Source organism: Protopterus annectens, chromosome 9.part0 (genome assembly GCF_019279795.1).
Source record: "Protopterus annectens isolate FY-2018-M chromosome 9.part0, PAN1.0, whole genome shotgun sequence".
Classification (NCBI taxonomy): Eukaryota; Metazoa; Chordata; order Ceratodontiformes; family Protopteridae; genus Protopterus; species Protopterus annectens.
In genome coordinates, this window is record NC_056743.1 from 219,866,989 (window position 1) to 219,894,948 (window position 27,960).

The window sequence follows — 27,960 nt, forward strand, 5'->3', positions numbered from 1 at the left end:
AGCCAATGTTTAAAAATAGCCCATTGGCTATTTAGACTGCTGGCATTCATATCATGATCATTATTTAAAAAAACGAATTAAATTGTATATACATTATATATATATATATATATATATATATATATATATATATATATATATATATACTAGGCCTAGGCTGCATACAATAGTACTTCCGTGTTCAACAAAAGCAGACATCAGAAACTGGGTACACTGAGTGGGAAAGGGTAATGTAGGTACTGGAAGGCAATAGTTATGACAGAGTATGTTTGCTTCTGAAGAGCAATGTTCTTTCTTAATAACTTAATGTGTCATAGTGAGTGGAAGCAAATTCACTTCAGTTGATGGAGTCAATTTAAAGCAAGTAGCAGTACTATACAGATTTATTTGACATTTGTTAACCGGGTTAGTCCGACTGGGCTTCAGCGGAGACCTGAGAAGAAAAGCTCCACAGATAAACAAATACAAAAACAAAACATCATACAATATTAACACACAAGAGTATATACACAGGAGAAACAGAATATAACTTATAACTGAACATGTTAGAATACAAGAGTAATAATGAGGGCTTAGGCAGCCAGGGTACATATTAAGTATATAAAATATAAGATAAAAAGTTAGATTCTAACAATTACCATTACAGAGAAATTCAAGGCTGGTAGCATATCATAAAGACCTTAAATGAGTGGTTGTGGTAAAATGTGAGAGCTGAGGGGGAAGGGAAGAGGAGAGGGAGTAGTTTAGGTAGGAGTGGGACAAGGACATGGGTAAATGGACCTGCTCTATTATCTCAAAATCTTATTAACTCTATACACAATATTTGGTAAATTTCTGCACAAAGCCCATTGCATCAAGCACATATAAATCATAAACATATGTACTCAAAAATAAGGGAAATTCATGAAAAATGTAAACACACAAAATAAGCATTTTAGCATAGGGTCACAACCATGGTGCCTTCACATCCACTTACTAATGTATCCTTATTTTGAAGTTGATCCATCTCAGAAAGAAGAAGTCATTCTTAGAATATGAATAAAATGATCACTCTTTCTCTGCTTAGTGGTAGTCACGGAGCCTAACACGTTCCTACTATAAGCAGTAAGCAATGGCATTATGTGGAAACATCTCAAACTGGCAAAACTCAAGTATCTTAAAAATGATCAAATGTTATTAAAAAACGTAAATGTACACCTTATCAAACAGCACTAAAGTTCTGATCTCACTTCTGGCAGATCTAATGCATATTTGACACCATTTGGATCCATTCTTTTAATCACATACTTGCTTATCAATGACCACCTTGTTGACATCCAAGTGGATATTGTGATCAAATATGCACAGAAATTAAGTACATGGTCCTTGATGGCATGCAAAGCCTTGTGTGTCTACATGTGTCTCCTAGTTAACCACTTGTCCTTAAAGTTTTTGAATGCATGAAGAATGGAGGTAGTTGTACTTTCTGAGGTCACTTTCCTGACACAGGAATATAAAACACTATATAACTTTATGAAGACTGGGTATTTGTGAGAGACAGTAAACTGAACAGTGCTTTTTCCAATTCAAGTTCTGTCTCAGAGTTGGTTATATATGTGCTGAGAGGTATGGTGCTTCTGGGGTCTCGTGGAACCATGTGAAACATGTGTGCACTACTGTTTCAGTAAGTGTTGAACTCAGGATTCACTTGTTTTCTGATCTCTGCAGGGGCTCCTGGTGTCACAGCATGGGCAATGCACTGTACGGGAGTTGATATTTTTGAATGTTTTCCTTCTAGGCAGCTGAGGCATTAACACTAGGTATGTTTCCCATTACAGAGTAACTGAGCTAGAGTTGGCATGTTCACTCCATGTTTGTCAATGTTATCAGGGAGCTGTGTGATAGCACTGGGTGAACAGGTTTGTTTCTTTGTAGCTGTAGACTAGGAATCAAGATGCACTTTGTTCTGCTATAGAGGTGCAGACTGTTTATGAGTGGTGATACTTGCAGACTGCCAAAGAATTGGTGTACTTTTATATACTGCATGTCTCTAGGTATATGTGTACTAGGGGCAACATTATGAAAGCCTGAAACTGCAGAATACCGACACCCACAATACCAATGCCCAGAAGAAAGAATCTTCAGAATCCCAACGGCGAATAATGGAGATTGCCGTATAGTGCATAAAGGTACGTTTGCCGTTCTCCCAAGTGTAGTGCGATCTCGGAATAGGTACATTTCAGTTATGGGGGTGTGTGGGGGGTGCAGGGGGCCTGGGTCAGACATGGCTTTGTAAGTCGAGCAGAGATCGTCTCTTAATAGGCGATATGAGACAGAGAAAAGCTGGAGTTTTTTGAGCCTGTCCATGTAGGGCATGTATTTAAGGCCTAGGATCCTCTTCGTGAGGTACTTTTGTGGTCTTTCCAGCTGTTGCAGGTGTTTAGTGAGGTACATGCCAAATGGAGCATTATACTCGATGATTGGTCTAATGAGGGAAGAGTAGAGAGAGACGATGACATTTTTCTTCCTGTTTGCAAAACCCTTGGTAATGAGATGTGCCACATAGAAGGACTTTCTGATCACAGTGGCAATGTGGTAGCTGAAGGAGAGGTTGCTGTCAACTTGTGTCGCCAGATCTCTTATAACACCTTCAATGGTCAGTGGGCTACCATCAATGTGGTAATTAGTGGGAATTGAGTTGTTCCATGGGTATCTTCTGTTCAGAAGAATACGATCCAATTAACTCCACAGGCGGGCTTCACAAGTATAGTTAAGATTTTTAATTCAGATTTTTGGTTAAAACAAAACAGAACAAAGCAGATTGAGTGCTTTCATCTGTACTTGGGAGACTTCATCAGAATCATCTGCTGCAAAAAAACATACACTTATTATACTAGTTAGTTTCTCTCCATTGGACAGCAAATTAATTCAAGAAATGTCCCAGTAAGTTAACCCTTCTTATGTCTATTACAAAAAATCACATAATAATACAGACATGACAAGTATACATAGTAGATGTCAATGTAATAAATATCAATATAAATGTATATATATTTTTTATATATAAAAATATATATATAATACTAATTAAAAACTGAATAATAGTTCCTAAACCACTGTGGAGAGTATATTGTACAAAACAACTCATATTTCATGAGTAAACTACAAAAATGCAGACCAGAAAACATGTGTAAACTTAAGAACCTAACAATGAAATGGTGTTAACATAATATCAGACATTTTAATGCGGTGAAAAAAAACACAATACCCTGAAGAAAAAAATGTTGAAAGCATATTTAAAAAGTTAATTTAAAAAGTTAATGCCATAAGTGTGCAATATATATATATATATATATATATATATATATATATATATATATATATATATATATATACAAACTTACTAGGAAATTTCTTGAATTTCTTGAGATACCTACAGAGGGACAGCCTTTACTGTTACCAACAGGGTCAGTATTGGTTTTGTGGTTTGTGCTGTGCTTTTGGGACATGAGTTTTTCCCAAACGGTATGACAATGCATTTTTTGGCATTAAGCTTAAGGCCATGGTTTTGACACCAGCCACTGGTCTCAATGAGGCCTTTCCATAGGATGTCTACATCACTTGGGGAGTTAATAATTTTTTTCATTTTGGTTTTGCTCTGAAGAAGGCTAACATAGCCGAAACCGGTTTGCTTGTTTTTAACAGGGCACATTTGTGCTTGACTTGGGGTGTTTGACACTCCTGGTTGCTTGGACATGTTTATTAAATAAATGTATATATTTTTTGACAACTTCCATTGGTGCTGGCCTTATTTTTGCTTTTGTTCTTTTTTTTTTTGGGCCTTGGCACTTGCTGTACCTGCGAGGAGTTTGGTCTATGAGTTAATAATAGCTCCCACCTTGCAAATCGTAGGGGAACTTGGTCATCCAGATTCCCTCCGTGTTGGCCTGGACTTCTAAGAAGTAGATACCAAACAGGAGAGGACCTAGGTGCAATCCCTGTGGGACTCCACTCATGACTGCTTGGCAGTTTGACTTGGAGTCTGCTGCTTTCACATGGTGGGTTCTATCTGTGAGCCAATTTGCAACCCACCTAGTGATATAGGGGTTGATGCCTAGTTTGTTGAGTCTATCAACAATTCCTTAGTGGTGAATGGTATCAAAGGCCTTCGCTAGATTGAGGTAGGCTGTATGAACTGCCTTGCCCTCATCTACAGCTCTGGTGACTGACTCAAAGAAGTCAACCATGTTGAGTAGGCATGATCTACCCTTCACAAAACCAGATTGTGTGGGATCCAGAGTTTGGAGATTCCCTATATCCTTGTTAATAAGGTCCATGATGATGCGCTCCATAGCCTTACATATCAGACTCATCAGGCTAATGGGGCAATAATTCCCAGGGTCTGTAGTCACTACCCCCTTTATGGAGAGGGATGACTGTAGCAGTGTGCCATTCTGTAAGGACAAAGCCTGAGTTGAGGCTGTGATTAAACAGGGCACACCAGTGTGGTGCCAGTTCACTTTGTAGCTCATATAGTAGCTGCGGTGGTGGTGCTGCGGTAGCGTTGTCACCTCACAGTAAGACATTGTCCTGTTCGATTCTCAGCTAAAGCGTCTTCTGTGTGGAGACATGCGTGAATGGGCTTACCTTCATTGAAGGTTGTATGTCAGGCCTGGCAAGCCGGTATGTAAAAATCTACTGCCAATCATTAGCAGACCGGAGTTCCGTTGTGGTGACCCCTAACCGGGAAAAGCCAAAAGATACAACATAGTACACAGCCATGGAGAGAACTACATATACAAAAGGGATTATGTATAAATGTGTGTCCTGCAATGTCTGTTGGTTCATACATGAAAGACATTGCATAACAGTGGCAACGTTCAATAGAACAATAGCATGTGCAGGTAAATGTAACTGTAATACCTCTTATGTAGTTTATTTGGTTACTTGCATTTCATGCAATAGTTTTTATGTGAGTAAGACAACAAGGAAATTAAAGGATAGGGTGCAAGAACATCTCTATGATATTAAGAAAGGGAAGGTTACTAACAGGTTATATAGGCATACCACTGTATGTTCTAACTTCAAAAAAATCGTATTCTTTGTAATTGATTATGGTGTGGTGGAACCCTTTAAAGGCATTTTGGAGTTATTACTGGAATATAAGGGGTTAACCTGGCAAATGAGGCTTAATGCCTTAGTTGCACCAGGACTCAATGAAGCTTTGTCTTTAGCATGTGTGTTAAAGAGAAGAGCATTGTGTTTGTAATATTATTTTACTATACATACATTCATTACATTCACTACATACTGTTTATATTGGACACATTGGTTTTATATATTGTTTTACATTACATTTTTCACACAGTTCCTTGAATTTATTATGTTCAAGCTCAGTTACTAGTACACACCATTTATAATGACCTATTTCAAAGGTAATCTTAGTGTCAAATTCTTGATAGGCTTTAATACATTACTTTGTATGCACAACTTAGACTTATGTTTTAGTTTTAAACAAACAATAGCATGCTATAGTATTTCTACGATTTATACACAGGTGTTTAACGAGGTTATGTGTTAACTTTATTTTATGCTATTGTCATCTGTGTTAACTTTGTTTTATTTCATTGTCATCTGTATTTTGTTTGGTAGTATCAAAGGTTTAGATTAATGTTTAAAGTCTAGTCTCAGTGTTGTATATGATTTTATATTGATTCCTATTGGTGGGTTGCTCCTATTTAAGCACCAATGGATGCATAGATTACCAACTCTGATGAAGTCCTATTCAATTACTAATTAATTACTCTACATCTACCCTACTCCTCTTCTACACTTTCTGAAAGTCTCCTTTTTTAAACTTTTCTCTATTACAGGGTAAATTCATTGTTCTTATCCCCTGTGCTAACAAAATAGAAACTGTTTCAATGCTTTTCTCTTCAGTTTAACTACTGAGGGTATATCTTATACATTGTATATTTTTGTCATTGAATTTTTCAACTGATTATTTACTAAAGTGTTATGAACTGCATCTTACATCTCTGTGTTGCACTGTTTGTTCTTTTACCATTTGTGTCTTTTGGCTTTTCCCAGTTAGGGGTCGCCACAGCGGAACTCCGGTCCGCTAATGATTGGCAGTTGATTTTTACGTACCGGCTTGCCAGGCCTGACGCACAACCTTCAACGAAGGTACGCCCATTCACGAATGTCTCCATGCAGATGATGTTCTAGCGTCTTGCTGTGAGGCGACAACGCTACCACAGCACCACCACCACGGTCTATACCATTTTTTGTCATGACTGTACATTGTTTGAAGCTTTTCTCCTGGGGTCTCCTCTGAAAATGGGCCTCTAACTCAGCTGGACCAACCCGGTTAGCAAAGTCAAATAAATAACAAATAAATAATAAACATTTTAAGACGAAATACTTAGTTCATTTTTTTTTACATCAAATAGATTATTTGGAGTAATTTTTCTGTTTTGAATGGCTACATAAATATGAGGCGATCAGTTCAACAACTGATTTTGTACTGACAAGCTGATGTGATCGTGTTAAGGAGGTATTGCTAAGATCAAACAGTGAAATGATCTAAACATATGGGTATTGCTAAGATCAAACAGGGAAATGATCTAAACATACTCCATAATTCTGCTTATGAAATTTAAAATGAACATATGAAGAGGTATCTTACTACAGTGAGAACTACATCTCTAGGTTACAAGATATTCTACACTTTAAATATGACACTAAACTTTGTTTGCAAGAAAGTAATTACTAAAATAGTAATTTAGAAAAAGAAATAGCCACTGATAGTAAATTTGAACTCTATGCAATGCTTTGTATAGCATCTCTAAAACTATAAAAGAACCTTAAGAAACCTAAGTGCATTGTCATAATCAGTATCTAATGGTACATGCAAATTATTTTTCAATATTATTTTGTAGTTTCATTACTCAAATAATTAAAATGCTGCAATTGTGAATTTAATTATACAGGAACCATTTCTAGTAACAAGATGTAATGTTTTACAAGAACAGGTTGAATGGATAAAGGATATCTGATGCAGAAGTGAACCACATAAATGCAAAGCAAATAGTCCTAAAATATAAGATTTGGTATCCAGGTGTGTGTGTGTGTGTGTGTGTGTGTGTGTGTGTGTGTGTGTGTGTGTGTGTGTGTGTGTGTGTGTGTGTGTGTGTGTGCATGTGTGTGTGTGCATGTGTTTGTGCGTGTGTGTGTGCGTGTGTGTGCACGTGTGTGCGTGCGTGTAGGGTGGTGGTATGAAGGTAAAGTGGGGAACACAGTAAGACAGGAGCACCGGACTAAATGAATTAAAAGAAAAAGAAAATGAAATCTTATTACTTTCTGTGAAGGATAGCACAACTGTAAAGTCATTACCATTGTTGCCTTACAGAGCTCTATATGGTTCCCAGCTGTAATAACATCTCTGTGCAGTTTGGATGGCTTTTAGTGACCAATGTCTCCAGGGTCCAGAAACTTCATAAATAGATACACCTTGTAACTGCTGAGCTTCTAAACTGCCCCTGGGTGTGTGGTCACATAAGTGTGCATGTGTGTGTGCATATCTTGTGACAGACTTGTACGTCTTCCAGGACTGACTTCCTGCCTTATTACCCATTAGAGAATGGGAAAACTGCTTACCTCTCAACCTCTTAGAGCAAGAAATCTGGACAAAGTCATAAATAAAAGTGGGAAAAATACCCCAAATCAGGGACATTTTTTAAACATTGCTCTTACAAACTTAGAAAGTTGACTGAAAAACAGGTTTTGCATTGGCATGAATTTTCTGAAAGGTATTAAGTCTGAAACTCAAATATATTAACTTTAATCTTTAATGATTTGCCATGAATTTGCCAGAAATCTAAAATTTTATGAAAAATGGACCAAAAATATGAGGCAAAAATCTGGACATTCTACAAAAATCTGTACGGTTGAGAGGTATAGGAACTGCACATCACCACCTTGCCCTGACTGGAGAATGAATGTTCTTCAGCAGGGTATTAATGTACAAGTAATGCCCACTGAAAAATAAGGTAGCCACTTCATGGCAGCATCTCAAGCTGTCGTGGAGCTTGGACTGAAAAAAATGAATGGCCGCCATTATTTCATGCTCACTCAGCAGCGCTTCTGCTGTTTACATGTGTAAAATGTCTGTGTGTGTGTAACTGTATGCATGCATGTCAGAAGTGGGATCAATCTAGGCATTATTTTACACTTGCTAAGCAGTGCTTTTGCTGTTTAGTGAGTGTAAAAAAAATAGTAAAATAAACAGAAAAATGTGTATTTTGTATGTGTGTATGTATGTATATGAGCGTGTTTCTGTTTCAGTCTGCATGTGTGAGTGAATGCATGCATGAAAGCAGAAGAGGCTGTGTGTGTATTTATGAATGTGTAAAAGCAGAAGAGACTGTATGTGTGTATCAGAGAGAGAGGGAGAGTGAACAGTAAGATTGATCGAAATTTAATAGGAAACAACTGAGAAGAATACCAGAGTTGGGTAACAGCAAAAGTATTCTTACTGTAAATGTCAACCCTTTATGTAAGTTACAGCTTGAAAAGATTGCAACAAGAACCTGTCAGGAGGACACCTAAATATAATGTATAAAACATGAGTTCATTAAGCCCTGTAAAAAATACTGATCATATTTCTTGCCAGTGATCCTTTAGTAAAATTCACACTTGTTGAATATGACCTGAAAAGTCAAAAGTATTTCTGCAGGTTCTAAATACTGGTGCACCCAATAAAAACATAGTTAACGGATGTTGCATTTAAGGTAATAATGCAGTTAAGCAGCTTTATCGAGAGTGTGTGTGCAAGCTGCACTTTGTATGTAAGTACTCCCATAAAAAACATACTAATCATGACAGTGTACTAAAGACAAGATAGCACAAATCTATACATCAGGAGTTTACAGAAGATTCACTAGGCAGAAAAAATAAAGAATTCTATCTAAAGAAGTTGAGATGTTTCAGCTTTGCATGTACAAACGCTTGCTGATTGATCTTCAAGTCAGCCACTAGTAGTGGGTGTAACTTTGTAAAATTCCTCATTGTACCCTATCACAAGGCTCTTGTAAACATTTCAGTGTCCATGCTCAGGAAGAGCATGTCTTTTTGGCATAAACCAGCAACTACCACACTTGAGTTAAAGGACCTTTACTCTCTAATGGTCCCAATACTGAAACCTCTGCATAACAGAGAGAAAGAAACAACTCGTCATGCGTCAATAAATATAGGGGTCAACTTACACACTAATACCAAATAAACATGACTAACTGTATCACTACCCCAAAAGCAGGTCATGGGCCTAGTTCAACTAACTTGGGCAACAAGTAAAACTAAGTAAATGAAGAATGAATGAATAAATTATATACATGACAAACTCAGAAGTTTCATTTACTCAATCAGTCCAAAAGGACTCAACACAGACTAGAATACCTGGACATTTTTTATAGTGTTATATTTTGAATATAAAATGCTTCCTCCATCACCATTAACATATACTACAGCAAGTTTGAAATAGTAGGCGGAAGAACTACTTTACATCAAAAATATGTAAAAAAAATAATAGATGTATTTTAAAAGAGGATCCGATAAATCTCATTTTGAAATGTTGTCAACTGGACTGCATATTTTGCCATGGCTCTTGTAAAAGGTTTGACTTTTACTTGGATGGCGCAGTGGTGCAGCGGTAGCGTTGTCACCTCACAGCAAGAAATTCTCCAGTTTGATTCTCGGCTGCAGTGCCTTCTGTGTGCATGTCCTCCCTACATTTGTGTGGGTTTTCTCTGGGTACTCTGGTTTCCGCCGACCTTGTAAAGACTTGCGTCTGGAGCGTTTCTCCCCGGGCCTCTGCTCAAAATTGCATCCGTTCCAAGTCGGACTTTCACCGATAAAGAAATGTTAAAATAAAAATAAAAAAAAATAATTATTAAATTACATCATAAAGGCCTACCTACTTTAGCAGACCCATCCTTTCCTCAAGCCAACTTTTACTCTCTTTGTCTTCTGAAGTTTCATTGAATATTATCCTCAAAAGACCATATTTTCCCATAACTGAGCCTGGATAGAAACCATACAACCCACAAAGGGGAATAATTGTTTAACTTTCATTCCTATTACCTCCATATATCCCAACTCTGTTCAGACCAAACCTCTTTTACCATATATTCGCACAATAACCGTAATATCTTTCAATATTCCATGCAACAGAGTCAGACCCCAGTCTACATATTTAACTGAAAGCACTGTCAGATCTCTAACTTGTCCAAAAACAGAACCTCACCCTTACAAAGGTTATAACCCTTCTTCATCTTTATATAAATATTACCTCAAACAGCACTGAAGCTCAGAGACTGCATGTTTCCATCATACTTTAGATATACAGTATGTTACCCTATCAACTCTCAGTAATAAACCTAAACATAATGTAAACATAACAAGCATTGGGAATGCTACAAAAATTCCTACACTTAATCACAGGCAATCTTAAGCCTGGAATATTCCTTTATGAAATATTATGAATGAAAATAATAAAATAGCTCTTCTAACTGAAGCTTCAGCTTTTCAAGATAGTGAAATATCAAGGATGGAGTCATGGGAGCAGTCCCCCCTGGGTGCAGGCATTAACGAGGTAGCGTATCATTTAATTCTAGCAAGCTATTTGTCAAATTTATAGCATGTGTCTTACATACAATGCAAAACAATGTTAAGGTCTTTATCAAATGCTATGATTGCAACAGACGACTTCTCTCTATTTTTTTTTGTTGTTTTTTTTTTATTTTTTTATTGAAATTTAAAAGAAAATTGTTTCATTACAATTTCAATAAGAAATATTTGACATAATACAATAAAAGGAAATAGGAAATAAACATTAAATCTTGAATAATAAAAAAATATATATTACAACCATTTACAAGGGTGTCTACTAAGTGACAAATATTTTAAAACTATAAAGTTATTTATTGCCATTAAGGTATCAGTCACTCTATCTATTTTGTTGAAGTATTATAAAGTGAGTATTTATTCAAAAGAGAACACCAAGAAAATCAAAAGCTGTGGAAAAATCAATATACCATTAATAATGAGATTATTCATAATTCATAATAATATGAATCTCAGGTAACAGAGCTGTTATATCAACATGCTTATTGTTTGTGGTTAAAATTTAATTGAGTGAAATAAAAGAATAAAGAAATATAAGGTCACTGCCACATGGCTTAAACTGTTGCCAGACTTTTCTGCATACTACCATATGGGAATTTTGTCATTGGCTCAACATGGTCTACTTTCACCTTTGATACTAGGAAAATTAGAAGGCTGGTGATTCTCTCCTGACACTACTGTGATGGATACATGTTCCAGCATTAACACTGTAGTAAATCACAAGGTAGATGCTCCTGAGATACTATGCCTTGGATATGTTAAATTGAAGTCCTATCTCGTTGAATTAGTTGTACCACAGGTGGATGTTACACCCATAGAAAGTACTGGAAAAAAATGGGTATCTTTACTGAAACAGTTTATTTTCACATCTTAGCAAAAGGACAACCTATTTCTTTCATTCAAAAAAAGGCATTACATTCCTATATTCTCCACAGTCTTTACCCCAATTGACTGTATAGACATCTAATTCTTTTCTTCAAGGATCATCCATTTTTATACTTATAGAAATGTGTCCTTATTTCAGAATTTTTGAAAGTATCCATTTGTAATTCTTCAGTTTCATAGAGTGTATAATCTTCTCATCAAAAAGCATCTATTTTTTTTTCTTTTGATGTGTTATCATCAAGAGTCAATGTCCCACCATGGATGTTCTTCCATACTGCACTTACAGCTTTGGCCAATCCACCTAATTCATGTCTTTGGAATGTAATAGGAAACTGCAGCACCCAGAGGAAACCCACACAAATGCAGGGAGGACATGCAGGCGCCACACAGAAAGCATCCCAGCCAAGAATCGAACCAGAGAACCTCTTGCTGTGTGGCAACAATGCTAACGACTATATCACTGTGCCATCCACTTATTATTATTATTATTATTAGTAGTAGTAGTAGTATTATTAGTATTATTAATTTTATACTAAGGTTTGGGCTTCTCTGCTATCAATTTTCAAAAACCTGGAAAACATGCAAATCTTAAAAAATGTTTTCCATAATTTCTCATTTGTTATATAATTTTCCATACATGTGCTGCTTTTGTGTTATTTTATACTTCATCTTTGCCTTAAGTTGTCATTTACTGTGAACTAATCTGCATACAAAATTTCTGAGCTCAGTACCGCTACCTCAGCAGACTTTTCCTACTAAAAGCTCTTCTGTAATTTTCTGTCAAAATTCCCCATGCTAGTACCTTACAATATATACTAATTAAGTCCCCAGAACATTCTTTTCTTTTTTTAGTTGTTTTCCCATATTTATTTCCAAAACAATACATATTTTACAATAGTCACATAACAAACCATTTTATCCTAATCTCTGCTTTTGTTTTTCCCCCCTTTACAACTCTTTCAGTACATCTCCATACTTCCTTAATAATAGTCTAACCAGTATATCTTGTGACAGAGGCTGTCTTTGTGATATAGAATATATGCAAAAGTCTAGAAATGTTAAAAGAAGAAAGAAGAAAAAACAAGAAAAAACAAAATACTCCCAATTTACACAGGACTTAGCTTTAATAAAAAATAAAAAGTAAGCGCTTTCACAGACATACACTGTCGCTTCATCAGATTAAAACTTTAAAATGCATCAAATGTTTAAATAGGAATGAATAGAACCAATTTGTTCCACTTAATTAATCAATCAAGTAATAACATTAGTAGATGCAATTCAAGGAAAACAGACATACTTAATTTTAGAATATATATATGCAACTTACAAATATATATATAAAAAACAGATATATATGTAGATAGATGCTTCTATCTAAAACTAATGTTTAAGCCTTTTTAGTTTCAAAAAGGGTTTCACAGAAAAAGCACCATTTAGTCCTGGAAATGTTTCAGCATCCAACAATAAAATCCATTTCTGTTGCAATGCTTCAACTTTTGTTTCTATGTCACCCCCTCGTGGGCTAACATTCAATGATTGAATAACAAAAAATTAAAAAATATGTGTTTTGTCAGTGGCCTTAACATGGTTTGCTAAGGCATTACTCAACTTTTGATTGCGAATGTCTCTATTATGTTCTAATATTCTGACTTTTAATAATCGATTCGTTTTAACTACATAAAAAACATGGCATTGCTGACAAAAGGCTAAGTAAACTATATTTGACGTATGACGGTCTGCATAGTGTTTAGCATTTATGGTGAATTTTCTAATGGGATGTATACAAACATAGCTGGAATAAATATATTGGCAGGCAGAACAGTTTCTGCAAGGGAAAGTTCCTATTCGAGTAGCTTCATATATTCTCCTAGTATGGTTACTATCTTTATTACACAGATGCTGTTTAAGGGACATATTATTTCTAAAAGAGAATAAAGGTATTTTATCAATTTTGTTTCTCAGCTTAGGATTGTTATGCAAAATATGCCAATTTCTTTTAATGACATCACAATATTTGTTGATGTCACTGGAGAACTGAAAAATAACCCTAAGGTAATTATTCAAATGTGCATCTGCCCCTTGAATTTCACATTCATTTACAGCCATATATTTATAATATGCTTTACATATATTGTTCCTAAGTCTCCATGCTTCAGTTATAGTGGTGTTTATTTCTTTTTCAGAGTAACCCCTCTGCAAAAAATCCTGTTTAAACTTAGCCAGGGCATTGTGTGCCTCTGAGTCATAGTTGTGCAGTCTAAGTGTCCTATAGACTTGTCCTTTAAGCACATTACGTGCTATATGCCTAGGATGCATACTATTTCTATGTAGTAATGCATTCTTTCTTGTTGTTTTTTTGTAAATACTACTATGGACCTGATTCAAATCAAATTTAGTAAGGAGTACATCTAAACAATCTATTTCAGTTGTGGAACATTTATAACTAAATTTTAGAAAATTAGTACTCCTGTTCATGTAGGTAATCAATTCCTCAAGTTCCATATTATTTCCTTTCCAAAGCATAAAGACATCGTCCACAAAATGGACATACCATGCAGTATGGTCACTTAGACAATTGCTTGGAGCTAAGATGGTTGCCTGTTCCCATTGGGTCAAAGTTAAGTTGGCGTAGCTATTGGCACAAGCTGTGCCCATAGCTACGCCAACCTTTTGTAGAAATACACAAGAAAAGGGTTCCCCCACCTATGAGACCCATTGTCTCTGGTGGTGGTTGGTGTACTGAAGCTCTATCAATTTTTGTTGAAAACAGGTTACATCCTTTTCTAGAAGAATGTCATACTATTTTAAGAGATACTAAAAGTTTTTTTAGAATGACTTTATAACAGGATTCAGACAATGGATAGTGACTATATGTTTGTGACTTTGGATATAGAGTCACTTTTTATGTCCATTCCTAATAACTGGGGCATTGAGATGGTTAGAGATTTCCTTGATGGGCAAAGATGCCTTACAAATGATGATGTAAAACTTATATGTAGTTTATTGGTAGTCATTCTTAAAAATAATGTATTTCATTTTGAAGGAGACTATTTTCTACAAAAGGTTTGCATAGCTATGGGCACAGCTTGTGCCAATAGCTACGCCAACTTAACTTTGACCCAATGGGAACAGACAACCATCTTAGCTTCAAGCAATTGTCTAAGTGACCATATTGCATGGTATGTCCGTTTTGTGGACGATGTCTTTATGCTTTGGAAAGGAAATAATATGGAACTTGAGGAATTGATTAATTGGAACAAATTGGTTCTATTCATTCCTATTTAAACATTTGATGCATTTTTAAAGTTTTAGTCTGATGAAGCGACAGTGTATGCCTGTGAAAGTGCTTACTTTTTTATTTTTTATTAAAGCTAAGTCCTGTGTAAATTGGGAGTATTTTGTTTTTTCTATTTTTCTCTTCTGCTCCCAATCTTACCCTCGAGTTATTTTTATTTGTTACCTATATAGGAAATGCTGTTGGATTTGCCATTAATAGTCTTCCCTCTTTCATGTTTCAGTACAGAACACTTCTTTTTATAGGATTAAGACAGGTTGCCCATAATACAGAGTAAAAAATATCTACTTATTTCTTCAAAATGGGTAACTTCTGCCAAAGTAACTACTCAAATCCAATAAAACACCTCTCACTAAGTAATCTTTATAAGGGAAAGACATGTTATAAACTTTCCAATTTTTTTTCACTTTTCTCCCAAACTTCTGTTTAGTTCTTAAAGTTTACCTCATTTCTGCTGTACTGGAAAAGTGATGACTTAATTGACCAGTGACAAAATACATACTCCTATTCACCTTTCCACTGCCAACTCCTTTAGGTTTATAGGTTCATAGGTTAGTTCTAGGCTAACTGCCCTTGTGGGCCATTTTAAGCCTAGCCAGTTACCCCATGTGAGAATAAAGCCCTGCACCTTGTGTCTGTAAGGTAAACATCTTAACCATTATGTCAACCTCCCACCCCACCCGTATTACAGCTACCTCAGCTAAAATTGCATTATTTCAGTAATACAACTGACAAACATTTCAACTTTGTCTAAAAAAAACAATATGGCAGAAGTCAAAATAATGTTTTTTTTCTTTATCTATTTTTATGTTAATTTGTTTGTTTAATTTATTTAAACTGTCCTTCTTGGGGTAGTGCAATGATGCCTGTGGACCATTATAAGATTCTGCCCTGGGGTCAAAGTCATGAGCATTGCAAAAATACAATGCATGCCAAAAATAATGATTATAGCTTTGATGGAAATATAATATCCAGCACATGTAGGCACATATATGTACAACTAAAACAAAAAAGCAATAATATACATAAGAATATGCAATGGAATTACATTTGAAAAGAGAAGAAAATTTTCTAAATTTCAGTCTGATACCACCAATATTTGTGTGGTGGTATAGTTAATAAAGCTAGTTAATAAAGTGTCTGAAAGAGGGTGCTAGAAAAGAGGGGATACAGTTGTAAGAACATTTGTAGAAGCAACTTTAATTATATGTTCTTTATGGCTATTCTAGAAAATTGGGATTAATTAATTTCCTTTCATGGAAGAGGGAAGGGGTTCACAGAGTTTGGGCACCAAGAGAGAAAAAAGCTCTACTCACTGCATGTCAGTTTCCTAAGATGAGTTATCTGAAAAGGTGCATTAACACCTACTGACCTAATAATGCATGTCTCTGCATCAAACTAATAATGGTAAGAAAGGGAAACATTTGTATTTTGAAAAATTTGAAGAAGTGGAATCCGTGTATCAGACTTAATCTCTGCTGGAAAGCAATGGTGTTCTTGACTGAAGGATCAACTAAAATTAAGATGCAGATACGGCCAGCTGTTATCTATATTAGCATGCAGATACAACAGGATGGCTGGATGTTATCCATATTAATACGCATATATGGCCGGGTGTTATCTATATTAACATGCAGATACAGCCAGATGGCCAGATGCTATCCATATTAATATGCAGAATGGCCGGACGTTATCTGTATTAACATGCAGATACAGCCAGATGGCCAGATGTTATCCATATTAATATGCAGATATGGCCAGACATTATCCATAAGTATAGGTGGATGAGTGATGCAACTGCAGAGCTCACATTTAAGCTGTGGTATCAGAGATCTTTTCTCAACAGCTTTTCTTCCTTCTGTTACCAGAAAGTTGGATGTTTCCTAGGACCACACGAGTAGTTATTTATTTATTTAATTTATTTATTTTCTTTTATTTCTTTCAACTGAAATTGCAATTTTAAGCTTTGGACTTCTCACTCTTCCTAGGTACCTAAATTTATCAGTGCTTTAATAATTTTGTGATTGCTGTATAGCAGATGACAGGCTTTTGTGATTAACACAAGCTTTTGTTGGGTTCTGAACAAAATGCATTTGGTCATCTTTGAATGTGCATGAGTTTCATTTTGTTCTGTCATGAGAACATTTGGAGAAGATTGTGCTCAAGTAGTTTTTTATTGTGGAGTGTGTGGGTTAGATCTATAAATAACAATTTTGTTTGCATAGTAAATGTGTAGCATTTTGAAGAGATCTGCAGACAATCGGTTTATAAGGTCTGAGAGAAGGTGTGGAGATAGGGCAGATTCTTGAGCACCTGGAGAGCAAGTGACTGATTTTAAGATGAAAAGGGTTGATTGCAGTAGAAATTCCTGATCCACTACATTGCTTTTTTTTTACTGATACCAGCTGTTCCAAGTAGATTAAAGAGCTCAATATGATTAATCAGATTAAAGGCCTTGGTGAAGTCAATGAAAACTGTATCACAAGACAAATTTATCAGTATTGATCAAAATACCATCAGTAAGATTCAAAATTGTTGTTACATTACCTCTTCCATCCAGAAACCATGCTTTTGTTCATACAACATTTGTGAATATAGGAGAAACTTTGTGAGGTTACTAGTTTTCATGTATTTTATCTTTGAACAAAAGGATAATAAGAAACAAGTCTGAGATCAGATAGATATGACATCTGGAGTGGGTAGAAGCTTTAATGTTGCAGATATTCAGCTTGTGGCATGATGTTTACCTTTAAGGACAGATTAAACATGTGATGAGGAGGTGTTCTTTGCACAGTGATATGAATCAGGGATATAAGTTGTTTGATTTTTGGGGACAGCATGTGGCATTTTATCTAAAAGGTTTTCTATTTCCTTTTTCTTAATGTATCATAAGTAGAAAATCAGATGAAATATGATGTTGAGGGGGCTCTGGAAGGAATAAGGAAAGATGTGGGAATGTTTGGAAAGACTGAGGAAGTTTAAAGAATTAATGTACATAAGTGGTACAAAGGAAGGGTCCACTGCTTGCTCAGGTAATGTTAAGAGTTACTATGTCATCAAGTAAGGAGTTTCATTTACTTACAAAACTATTTTGTGGATTTGTGATGCTTATAGCATGTTGTGTTCCTAAAAATATGCTTTATGAATATCTGAATGTGTCCTTTGATAAATTTTCATAAAATGATAAATATTTTGTGGCCTTTGTGTAAATGGGATGTTTTCCAATGATATCATATTAGGACCGTGTTTGACCCTATATTTTCTTATGGACTATAATTCACGGAGAAGCCATTTATATAGATATTTTCTTAGTCTTGACATAATAGGGTTATATGTATTTTGTATGTCTAAATGAAGGTTGGTCTGCATGCTGATATTAACATCCATTAATGTGGATAATCTGGTGTCAGATTCCAGTTGAGAGAGCTGACATGGATCTTTGAGTTGTTGTCCTGTGATTTGGAGCTAAAGGAAATGTTGATTGTGTGCTGATTGTTTGATGGATGGATAAATGACTAAGGGCAGCATTGGATTATAATCACTAAGGTTGGTGGGTCAGGAAAAAGTATTTAGAGATGTTATGGAATCAAGTATTTTTTGTTGTCACCATGTTAGTATCCCTTTCAATTCTGTCGCACTGGTCACTCATCTAATATTCACCACAATAGACTTTCATTCTGTAGTAACTTAAATGGCACCCTTGTTTTACTCCATTATACATACACATTCTCTTCCACAAATTCACATTCACAATTAGTTTATTCCAAACTAATACATGTACTATAAAATTATTATCAGAATGATTACCTAAATTATATTGTTTACAGATATTAAATAACTTATGGTTATCTTTTTTTCCACTTTTTACAGAAATCCCCTAATATCACATATAGTTTTTTTTTTGCATTTGATATTGCAGTTTATGTTCAGTTATGTTACAGGTCCCTTGATACTGGTCTTATTTTTTATACAGATTGATATCAAGACACTCCATAAACTTGCTTTCTCATATACATTCCTTATTGGATTCAATTGCAACCCAACAAAACTTTTTCCCCCATTCCATTAAATACTTGTATAATATTCAGTGGAATTTCAAACTAGCATAAGGAACTATCCTTCTTTAAATCCTTAGGTACTATTCCTAGCTTCCCTTTTGTAAATATCCTGCTGAGATGTCTTCTTTCATGTTTAAATACACCTATCTTTTTCCATTCTATTTTTTTAATTTCATTAAATTTTATTTGCTTCCATACAAACATTTTGAAAAGCAGTTTATTCACAATATTTTTCATTTATCCTTTTTTCTTTCCGATTACATTCCTAATGTAGAAGATATGATTTTTCTTCTCCATAGTACCACATGTATCTTTGTGTATATGGCTGTTCCTTCAGCCTAATAGAATTTATTTTCTATCGTATGCACTTGTATACTGTTTTCATCTAACAGTCAATTAAACTGTTCACAAACAGCCATAATCATATAATCTCTTTCTCCAAACCTCCAGATCTTTCCTCCAAATTATACATTGTAATAATATTACATTTTGAAGGTTATTACCTTTGGGTCTCTTTCATGTAGAAAACCCTCATATCTGCGCTAACATAACTTGTAAACACACTTATTACACCATTCCTCACCTACTCATCTCCTGTTTAATTTCTGGAGACCTCTGTTTCTTATGTGTTTTCTAGGAGTACTCATTAAGTTTACTAACAGTGCTATGTGATCACACCTATTTTTCAAACTGCACATGTTCTATTTATGCATATACTGTACATCATGATGTCTGTCAGAGTCTTAATGTCTGCCCGTCCATGTATAAAATCATCTTCAATAACCTTAAGCATCCCAAAATATCCCAAGGCCTTCCTTTCATTACACTGTATTGTTTCCACCCTGCTTCCTTTTTCTAGCATGAAAATAGCAGTTAAAAACTCCTGTTCAACTAATCGTGGCATTTATGATTGAAGATATTTCTCTTTTCTATGATAATTCTCAATTTCATTTCTGACATGGGCGCATTCATATCAAACATCCACAAATGTAAGCTGTTGATCTACAAATCAGAGCTTGACGACTTCCCCAGAAATAACACTAATTTGATATCTTTCGTGTATTTAATTAACATATCTACTTTATTACAGTCAGCAATATGAAACTCTAAACAATCCACCCTGCTCAAATACATCTAATTCTTTTCCTGTTTATGGTTTACTATTGAATACTTGATAGTTGGAAGATCAGCTCAAGCAGTCACTGAAATCTTTCCCCAAAAGTCAGCATGTTCAATACTGTCAAACCCAAAAACCATTTCAAACACTGATATTCCCTGTCAATCCAGACCCAGGATCAAGAGCAAACATGGTCTGGAGGGTGATAAAATAGGGCAGTTGGCAATGCCAATATCTGACATTCTGACAGTCAGAATGTGGGGTTTGCACAGCTCAAGTCAAACTTCCAAGCATCAAGCATGTGGTTGTAAACCTAATGGGGCATGCCCAAACAGCTTGTATGGAAATGCACTAAAAAATGAAGGCAGTCTTGAGCCTGATCTTCTTGATTGGAAAGGAAAAAAGATCTGAAAATGTGTAATTATTTGAGAATGAATGATTATTGAAGAGAGAGAAGTTTTACATTGTCACAAAATTAGTTAAAATGGTCAGTTGCATACTGCATATCTAAGCTCAGACATCATTCAGAAAACACTGGTCTCAAAACTGTTTTGTCATTATTGTGGCCATAAAATAGATGCACTAAAGTCACTTACATTCAGCCCTCTGGAAGAATTTCTGATCTATCTTCTAAAACAAAGGCAGAAATAATGTTGAATGAGGGGTTGTAGCCACTTATTCACCAAATTTTAGAATTCATAGTAATTTTAATCAAAAGAGCAGAGCTTCAATCACCCCCTTGAGTTCAAATAAGCTTCCTGGCTACTTTCAGACCATAGCTCACAAGGTATTGTTTCTAGAAGTTCTTTGAACTGTGGCTGCTAATGGTATTATAGAGACCATAACTATAAATAATAATTGTTCCTTTAGTGTTTTGCACCTAAGGACCTTTGTGTCTAAATGGGAACTACATAATGCGAGAAACAAACTGAAACAGAGTTATAGGCATAGAAGCTGGCCATACAAAGTTTACCGGGTAAGGACCTGAAGGAAACTCATTTGAATGATTCTTAGCATAAGAGACAACCACCCCAATTTGCCTAAAGCAGCTGTAGAAGTCCTGGGGTCACTATATTACTTATGGCTTACAGACTGAACTGTCTTCTCCTGGAGTCAATAATCTTCTAAAGTACTTATGGCTTACAGACCTTACTAAATGGTATAATACCATGGATAGAACTGGTTCACAACTTTAGCCCATTCAAGAATACCCAGTTTGGTTAGTTTATGAACCTTGGCAGGACCATTAGACAGGTATCACTAAAGACTAACATTCCAATTGAGTGTTTATCTTCTTGTTTACTGTTATTGAGTAAGACAGTCCCAATGTATATGTCCTGGATGTCCCAAGCTGCTCCTTTTACTGACAAGGGAACATATGGCAAGAGCACTGAAGAAATTTTGTGCTGATTGTAGGAAGTATAGTGGTGATGCTTCTATGAGGATCAGTGCCTGAAGAGGTATTCCAATAGGTGTGGTATCAGAGACAGTGGGAGAATTCTCAGATTGTTGTTGGAAGTGAACGATGTTAAGTTTTATCCAGCTGGATTAAATACTAAAACTCTTGTTAAACTGTGAAATGAACCAAAGCAATCTGGAAGTCCAACAAATAATGTATGGACTGAAATCAGTGAACTTTTAACAGAAAATGTAATCCTTGTACCTGTGTAAATGTCAAAAACGAAAATACATATGATATTGCAATGCTTAACAAGACAGGAATGCAGTTTAAGGTATTAATAGAATATTTGATTCTTATACTAACTAAATTGGGTTTACAATCACATGCTTGGCACAAAGAAGGTCAAGTTCACTTGTGCTAACCTCTCATTCCAACTGTCAGAATGTCGAATACCAACATTACAGACTGTCCAGACTTGCCCCTTCTGGTCCCATGCTAGTGCTTAAATCTGGGTCAAGAGTGTTATGGAGTTTCAGTGTTCAAAGTAGTTTTTAGGCTCGCTGGTATTTTGTATGCCAACTTTCAGGGAAAGTGGTGAATGCTTGGCTCGACCTTCTGAGCATTGAGCATTCAATAGTTAAACCTCCCATTATGATCATCTAGAATAATACATCTTTTACGTGTATGCCGCTACATCCACTTAAATGGAATATTTACTCATCTGCAATTTTGAGCATCTGTCAATTACTTTCTTACCACCTTACACTCCCCCAATGAAGGAATCTATATTCAAACTCATTTACAGTCACTTTTAGTCCTCAGTGACACTTGTGGCATATATCATTCCCTTTTCCTAGCCTGTTCTAAAAAGCATTTTAGGAGCAGGAGGATAAAATGAAGTTCCCAGACAGGATTCCCATAATATATTCACATGGATGGTGGCCAATAAATTCAAGTCAAATTATAACTTTTGACAAACATATGTCTGTTGTAAGAAAGTCCTGTGTTGCACAGTTTATAAACAAAGGGATTGTGTATAGATCTAGGGATGTCATTGTCCCCCTCTACTCAGTCCTCACTAGACCAGTCATTGAATATAATGTCCTGATTGGCATAAATCTGTCCAGACACATGCAACAACTGGAATGCCCAAAGAGATACCTTACTAAAAGGATACAAGGCCTAAACAACATGTCCTACGTGGAGTGACTCAAAGCCCCTGTCACTATACTCAGTACCCTACAGACTGCTAAGAGGGTGTACAAGGCATCCTCTGACCCATTACTGATGTATTTACTGTACATCAGCAAGTCAAATGGCATCATAAGTACTCGGTCTAAAGATTTAAACCTCTTCTGCAATATCAACATAAGGGTTTGTAAATACATGTGTACTTTGCAGAGGATACTGGTGCTATGGAACAGACTCCCCAGCCACATAAAACAAAATTCATCCCTGTTCATATTCAAGTCAAACTTTGATCTTTGGATGGGAAACAGAAAATTTACCCAGGACTGCCCTCTGTACTACTAATGTAAAGAATTAGCTCCCAAATGATTTACCCAATGCATGGGTCTCTTCAAATTATCTATGGCATGATCCCAGTTATTCTCATTAGGGATAATATATAATTACTGACCATGGGGTGATTTACCCAGGACTACCCTATGTACTATTAATGTAGAGAATTAGCTCCTAAATGCTTTACCCCATGCAGGGGTCCCCTCAAATTGTCTATGGCACAATCCCAGTTATTCTCATTAGGGGTAATATATAATTACTGACCATGGGATGGGTAATGCAATCTCTAACCAAATGGAATAGGTTAATTTGAGCAGAAAAATGGAAACTGGCTAAACTTAAAATGGCTTGCAAGGGCAACTAGCCACGGACTTCTCTATGAACCTATAACAAAGTTATGTTGAAGAACTGTGATGTCTTTTTGTTAATGTCTTTGTTCAGAACTGCAGTAAGATGAATGGATCATTAAATATCTTATTGCATGGAAATTCTAAGGAAGATGCAGTGTCTGAAATATCATATCCCAGGAGGCATTAGAAACAGAAGACATCCCAACGGTGATGTTTTCCAGGGAATTATGAGAGACTATTAGTATCATTCCATACAGTTCCCCAGGTCCTAGTACTGCAAAATGCAACATTTTCAGCTACCCACATCTATAAATTAGTTGTTCTGCAACTCCCAGAGATAAACATAAAGAACATATTTTTAGTACTGACATTTCAGGTGTTTTATCTTCTTCAGCTCTGTATAATGACAGTATAAGAGTACTAGAGATGTTAGAAGACTTACGAAATTTCTTCATTGTACTCAAAATAACCCAGTACAGGATGCACTATTGTTAAAACCCTTTCTTAACAACAGGACTTCACATATCAACTTATAATAATGTTTCAGTTCCTAACTTATATATTATATTTGTTGCCATCAGTAGCATTGTATGAATTCTGATATGCATTGTAGGCAGCCTTTTTACATATATGAGTGGGTTCAGCAGAAGTATTGCAGTCATGTACATCTTTTATAATTTAATTTCTATAGGCAGAAAATAGAAAGAACAATTAACTTGACAATATCTAAAGATTTTCAATGCATACAGAAGAAAATATAATAGTATATAATTGTGTACCTGTATATAGAAGGCTCTCTGACCAGCCATTTATCCAACACAGTTCCTTTGACAAACTGATAACAAATGCCATTTTGAAAGGTACAGTACAGTTCTGGAGCACAGCCATGGGCATGAAGTACTTGAAAACTTTTCACTTCATTTTCCCGATCTACAAATAGCTCTGTCATATTTCCGTACACTCTAACTAGAATGACATCCTCCATCGATTCGTCAGTGTAACAACCAAGCAATTTGTTAGTGATTCCATCTGTAAAAAACTAATTAGAAAAGAACATAAGCAAAAACAAGAAATGTTCTATCAAATACTATTAATTACATTTATTTTTCAAACTGTGGGAAATTAAAATATAATCAGCTCAGCACAGCTGAAATACAAATGAATAATGAGAACCATTGACAGCATCTTGCATGGTTTGTACATTCTAATATAAAGTATTTATTGTGAAATCCATCATCTTCTATATGAATACACTATTTCCTCAGTAATTACTTTGTGATTCTTCTATATGTATATTTTAAGGCTTTGTAGATGTCAAAACTAGACAGCAAAATGCTGAATTTCGAACACTGAAAAAATAGTGGGTAAATAAATACTGAACAGCACAATTTTAAATAAGGTGAGAAATGCCAGATATATTTGAAATCAAGTGCTTTGGCAGGATCTTAAAATATGACTGTAATACGTTTGCTCAAATTGTACTTGGGTTTCATAATCGACTACTGAAATATACATTGTCATAAATAAATAGTAATGTCTAATATGAAATGTAGAACATTTTAAAGGTAATAGCCCTCTACTAAATGATGGCACCTGGGTTTGTGACCCAAAACAAAAAGCAAATATCCCAAATCCTTACTGTATGACAACAACAGGGATGGAGCACAGCAGGCTGATTTGCATCAGTTCCTATTGGGAAAAGAAGAATTATTGTCTTCTATTTATATTATGGAACAAAATAATTTAACATTGCATATTCCCTAGTACAATAACTCAGAAGGCATGACATCTTATGCTTGGAGTAGTGTAAGGGAGCAGAATTTTATAAATAGGAAATAAAGCTGCTAGCATACAGTGGTGTACTGCTAAATAATTGGCTGCAATAGGTTAGGGGGTTACTAGGTTTTCTACCACATTCCAAAACTATGCAGCCGGTAGCCTGGGGCTCTAAACTGTTCACAGATGCGCTTGCATGTGAGATAAAGAAAAAAAGTCTGGCCACCTCCTTCTGTTTCCCCTTTGTATTGTAAATGCTGTGAACAGTGGTGGCTGTCTGCTTGGTGACTCCAGAAGTCAGCTGTGAAGTATAAGAAATAGGGTTATGGTAGATCTTACAGACTTTTTACATTTCAACAAATCTTAAAGTGCTTAAATTTTCAGAGACTAACTCAGCCAGAAATCACCATTTCAGTGCACAAGACGATACCAAATGGGGCATTTTATTCTATAATGGGTCTAATGAGGGATGAGTACAGTTGGACAATGACCTCCTTTTTTTCTGGATGAAAAGCCCTTAGTGATGAGGTGTGCCACACAGAAGGATTTCCTGACTGTTGTGGCAATGTGGTTATTGAAGGTGAGACCACTTTCCACCTGTGTCCCTATGTCTCTTATCACACTTTCAGTGTTTAGTGTACTGCCACCTATGTGGTAATTCATGGGTACATGTTTTTTCCCAAAGGAGATAACTATACATTTCTTGGCATTGAGCTTGAGCCCATGACTCTGGCACCAAGCATCTTTTGTAGAGTATCCACATCATTAGGGGATTCAATAATGGCTCCCAGTTTGCAGTCATCTGCGAACTTTGTTAGCCAGAGTCCCTTAGTGTTGGCCTGTACTTCAGAGAAGTAGATGGCAAACAAGAGCGGCCCCTGGACTGAACCCTGAGGTACCCCACTTGTCACTTGTCAGGAGCTGGATTTGGAGTTGGCTACTTTTACAGTGTGGGTTCTGTCAGTAAGCCAGTTGGCAACTCATCGAGTGACGTAGGGATTAATGCCCAGCTTAGTAAGTTTATGTATGATTCCAGAGTGGGGGATGGTGTCAAAGGATTCCAGAGTGGGGGATGGTGTCAAAGGCCTTGGTGAGGTCCAGATAGGCTGTGTGGAATGTCTTACCCTCATACACAGCTCTGGAGTTTGATTTGAAGAAGTCAATCAGGTTCAGGAGACAAGATTCGTCCTTCACGAAACCAAACTGGGTGGGGTCCAGTGTTTGAAGGTTGTCAATATCTTTGTTTATAAGTTCCATGATAATACGTTCCATGGCCTTGCAGATCAGGCTCATCAGACTGATGGGGCAGTAGTTCCTGGGATCCAAGGTGGATCCCCCCTTGTGGAGTGGGATAACTGTAGCTGTGCGCCACTCAGTGGGCACAAAGCCTGAGGTGAGGGTATGATTAAACATGACACTTAGGTGAGCTGCCAGTTCATTTTGTAGTTCATGTAGTACACAGCCCGAGATGTCATCTGGTCCCATGGATGCTGTATTCTTAGCTTTGGAGAGTGCGTTTTTTACCTGTGTAGCCGTTATTACCGGAATTTGGCAATCTTCCGGTATTGAGATGGGCCGTTTAGGGGATGAGAGGGGGTGAAGTTAGCACTGAATTGGTCTGCCAGGATATTGGCAATATCCTTGGGATCAGTATATTTAATGCCATTCTGTTCAGAGCAGATCTGAGCATTGCCATTTAGATTCTTGACATAGTTATAGAATGCCTTGTGGTTGTCTTTGGAATCTTTGGCAATTTTATTTTCGTAAATAGCTTTGGAGGATTTTACGAGGGATCTCAGCTACTTACTGAAGCTGGTAAGGGAATTTTTTGCATTGTGGGATTTTTCTCTTTTCTGCAACAGTTTCTTCCTTTTGTTGTAAAGTTTGTTTATGGCAGGGGACCACCAGATTGGCTTCCTTATTTTGGAAGAGAGCATCTTGGTTCTATTTGGGATGGCACGATTCATGCATGAGTGGATGTGCTCGTACAGTGCCTTAGCGTAGGACTCAGCAGTCAAACTTTCAGTTCCCATCTGCATGGGTGTCATGAAGTTTGTCACTTCTGACTTGAGTAGCATGAAGTTTGCTTTGGAGAAGTTTTTTTATAGAGGTTTCCTTACTGGGGAGTGGGAGTGGGAAGTGAATGTTTAGGGTGATTAGCTTATAGTCTGACCTGACCAACGAGAGGGTGACCATAGGTGTGGAGCTTCGATTTCCCATGTTGATAATTACCAGGTCTAGGATATTGGAGCCCCTGGTGGGACTATGGATTAGTTGATCCAGGGCATTGGACTTTATGAATTCCAAGAACCATTGGGCAAAGGTGTTGGTACATGAGTAGTTTTCCCAGTTAATGGCAGGGTAGTTGAAATCACCCAGTATTAGGGTATTTGGTTGTATCTTAATATTTTTCAGTATGTATAGAAAGGTGTAGTGAGAATCTTGGGGCATGGTGGGGGATCTGTAGTAAACTACAATTTGGATTTCAGTCTTACCTAGTGTTAGTTGCACCTGGAGAATTTCAGACACATTTTGTTTGGCAACTAGCCTGGTGGTGTGAATATCCTTGGTGAATATGGACACTCCTCCACCTTTAGTGTTTCGATCCTGGTTTGGCGACCGAAAAGTGTGATAAGAGTTGTAGCCTGGTATTGCAGGGGTGCTCTCTGGGGCCTTGAACCAGGTCTCAGTTACTGCACAGATATTGATGTTCTCCATTTGTAGGAGTGCCTCGAGAGTGTGCATTTTGAGGTTAAACTTCTAGCATTGAGTAGCATTGCCTTCAGATTTTGCATGCTTGTACCTGTTACAGTGGTGTTTTGTCCTTTGAACTTTGCCTAAAAAAGGCACTATAGGGGTGGCAAGAGCCTTAGCCAGTAACCTGAATCCCAGGG

The 27,960-nt window shown here is 36.4% G+C and overlaps 1 protein-coding gene across 2 annotated transcripts in view; it reads right to left on the reverse strand.

Moving 5' to 3' along the window:
* The window catches only part of LOC122811144 (ethanolamine kinase 1-like), a 1,165,171-nt gene that overhangs the window by 827,844 nt on the left and 309,367 nt on the right, over positions 1 to 27,960 (reverse strand). For both annotated transcript variants that reach the window (XM_044082778.1, XM_044082779.1), the window contains exon 2: positions 24,070 to 24,329. In XM_044082778.1, the coding sequence (XP_043938713.1) occupies positions 24,070 to 24,329 (260 nt within the window). The remainder of the gene's footprint in view (positions 1 to 24,069; positions 24,330 to 27,960) is intronic.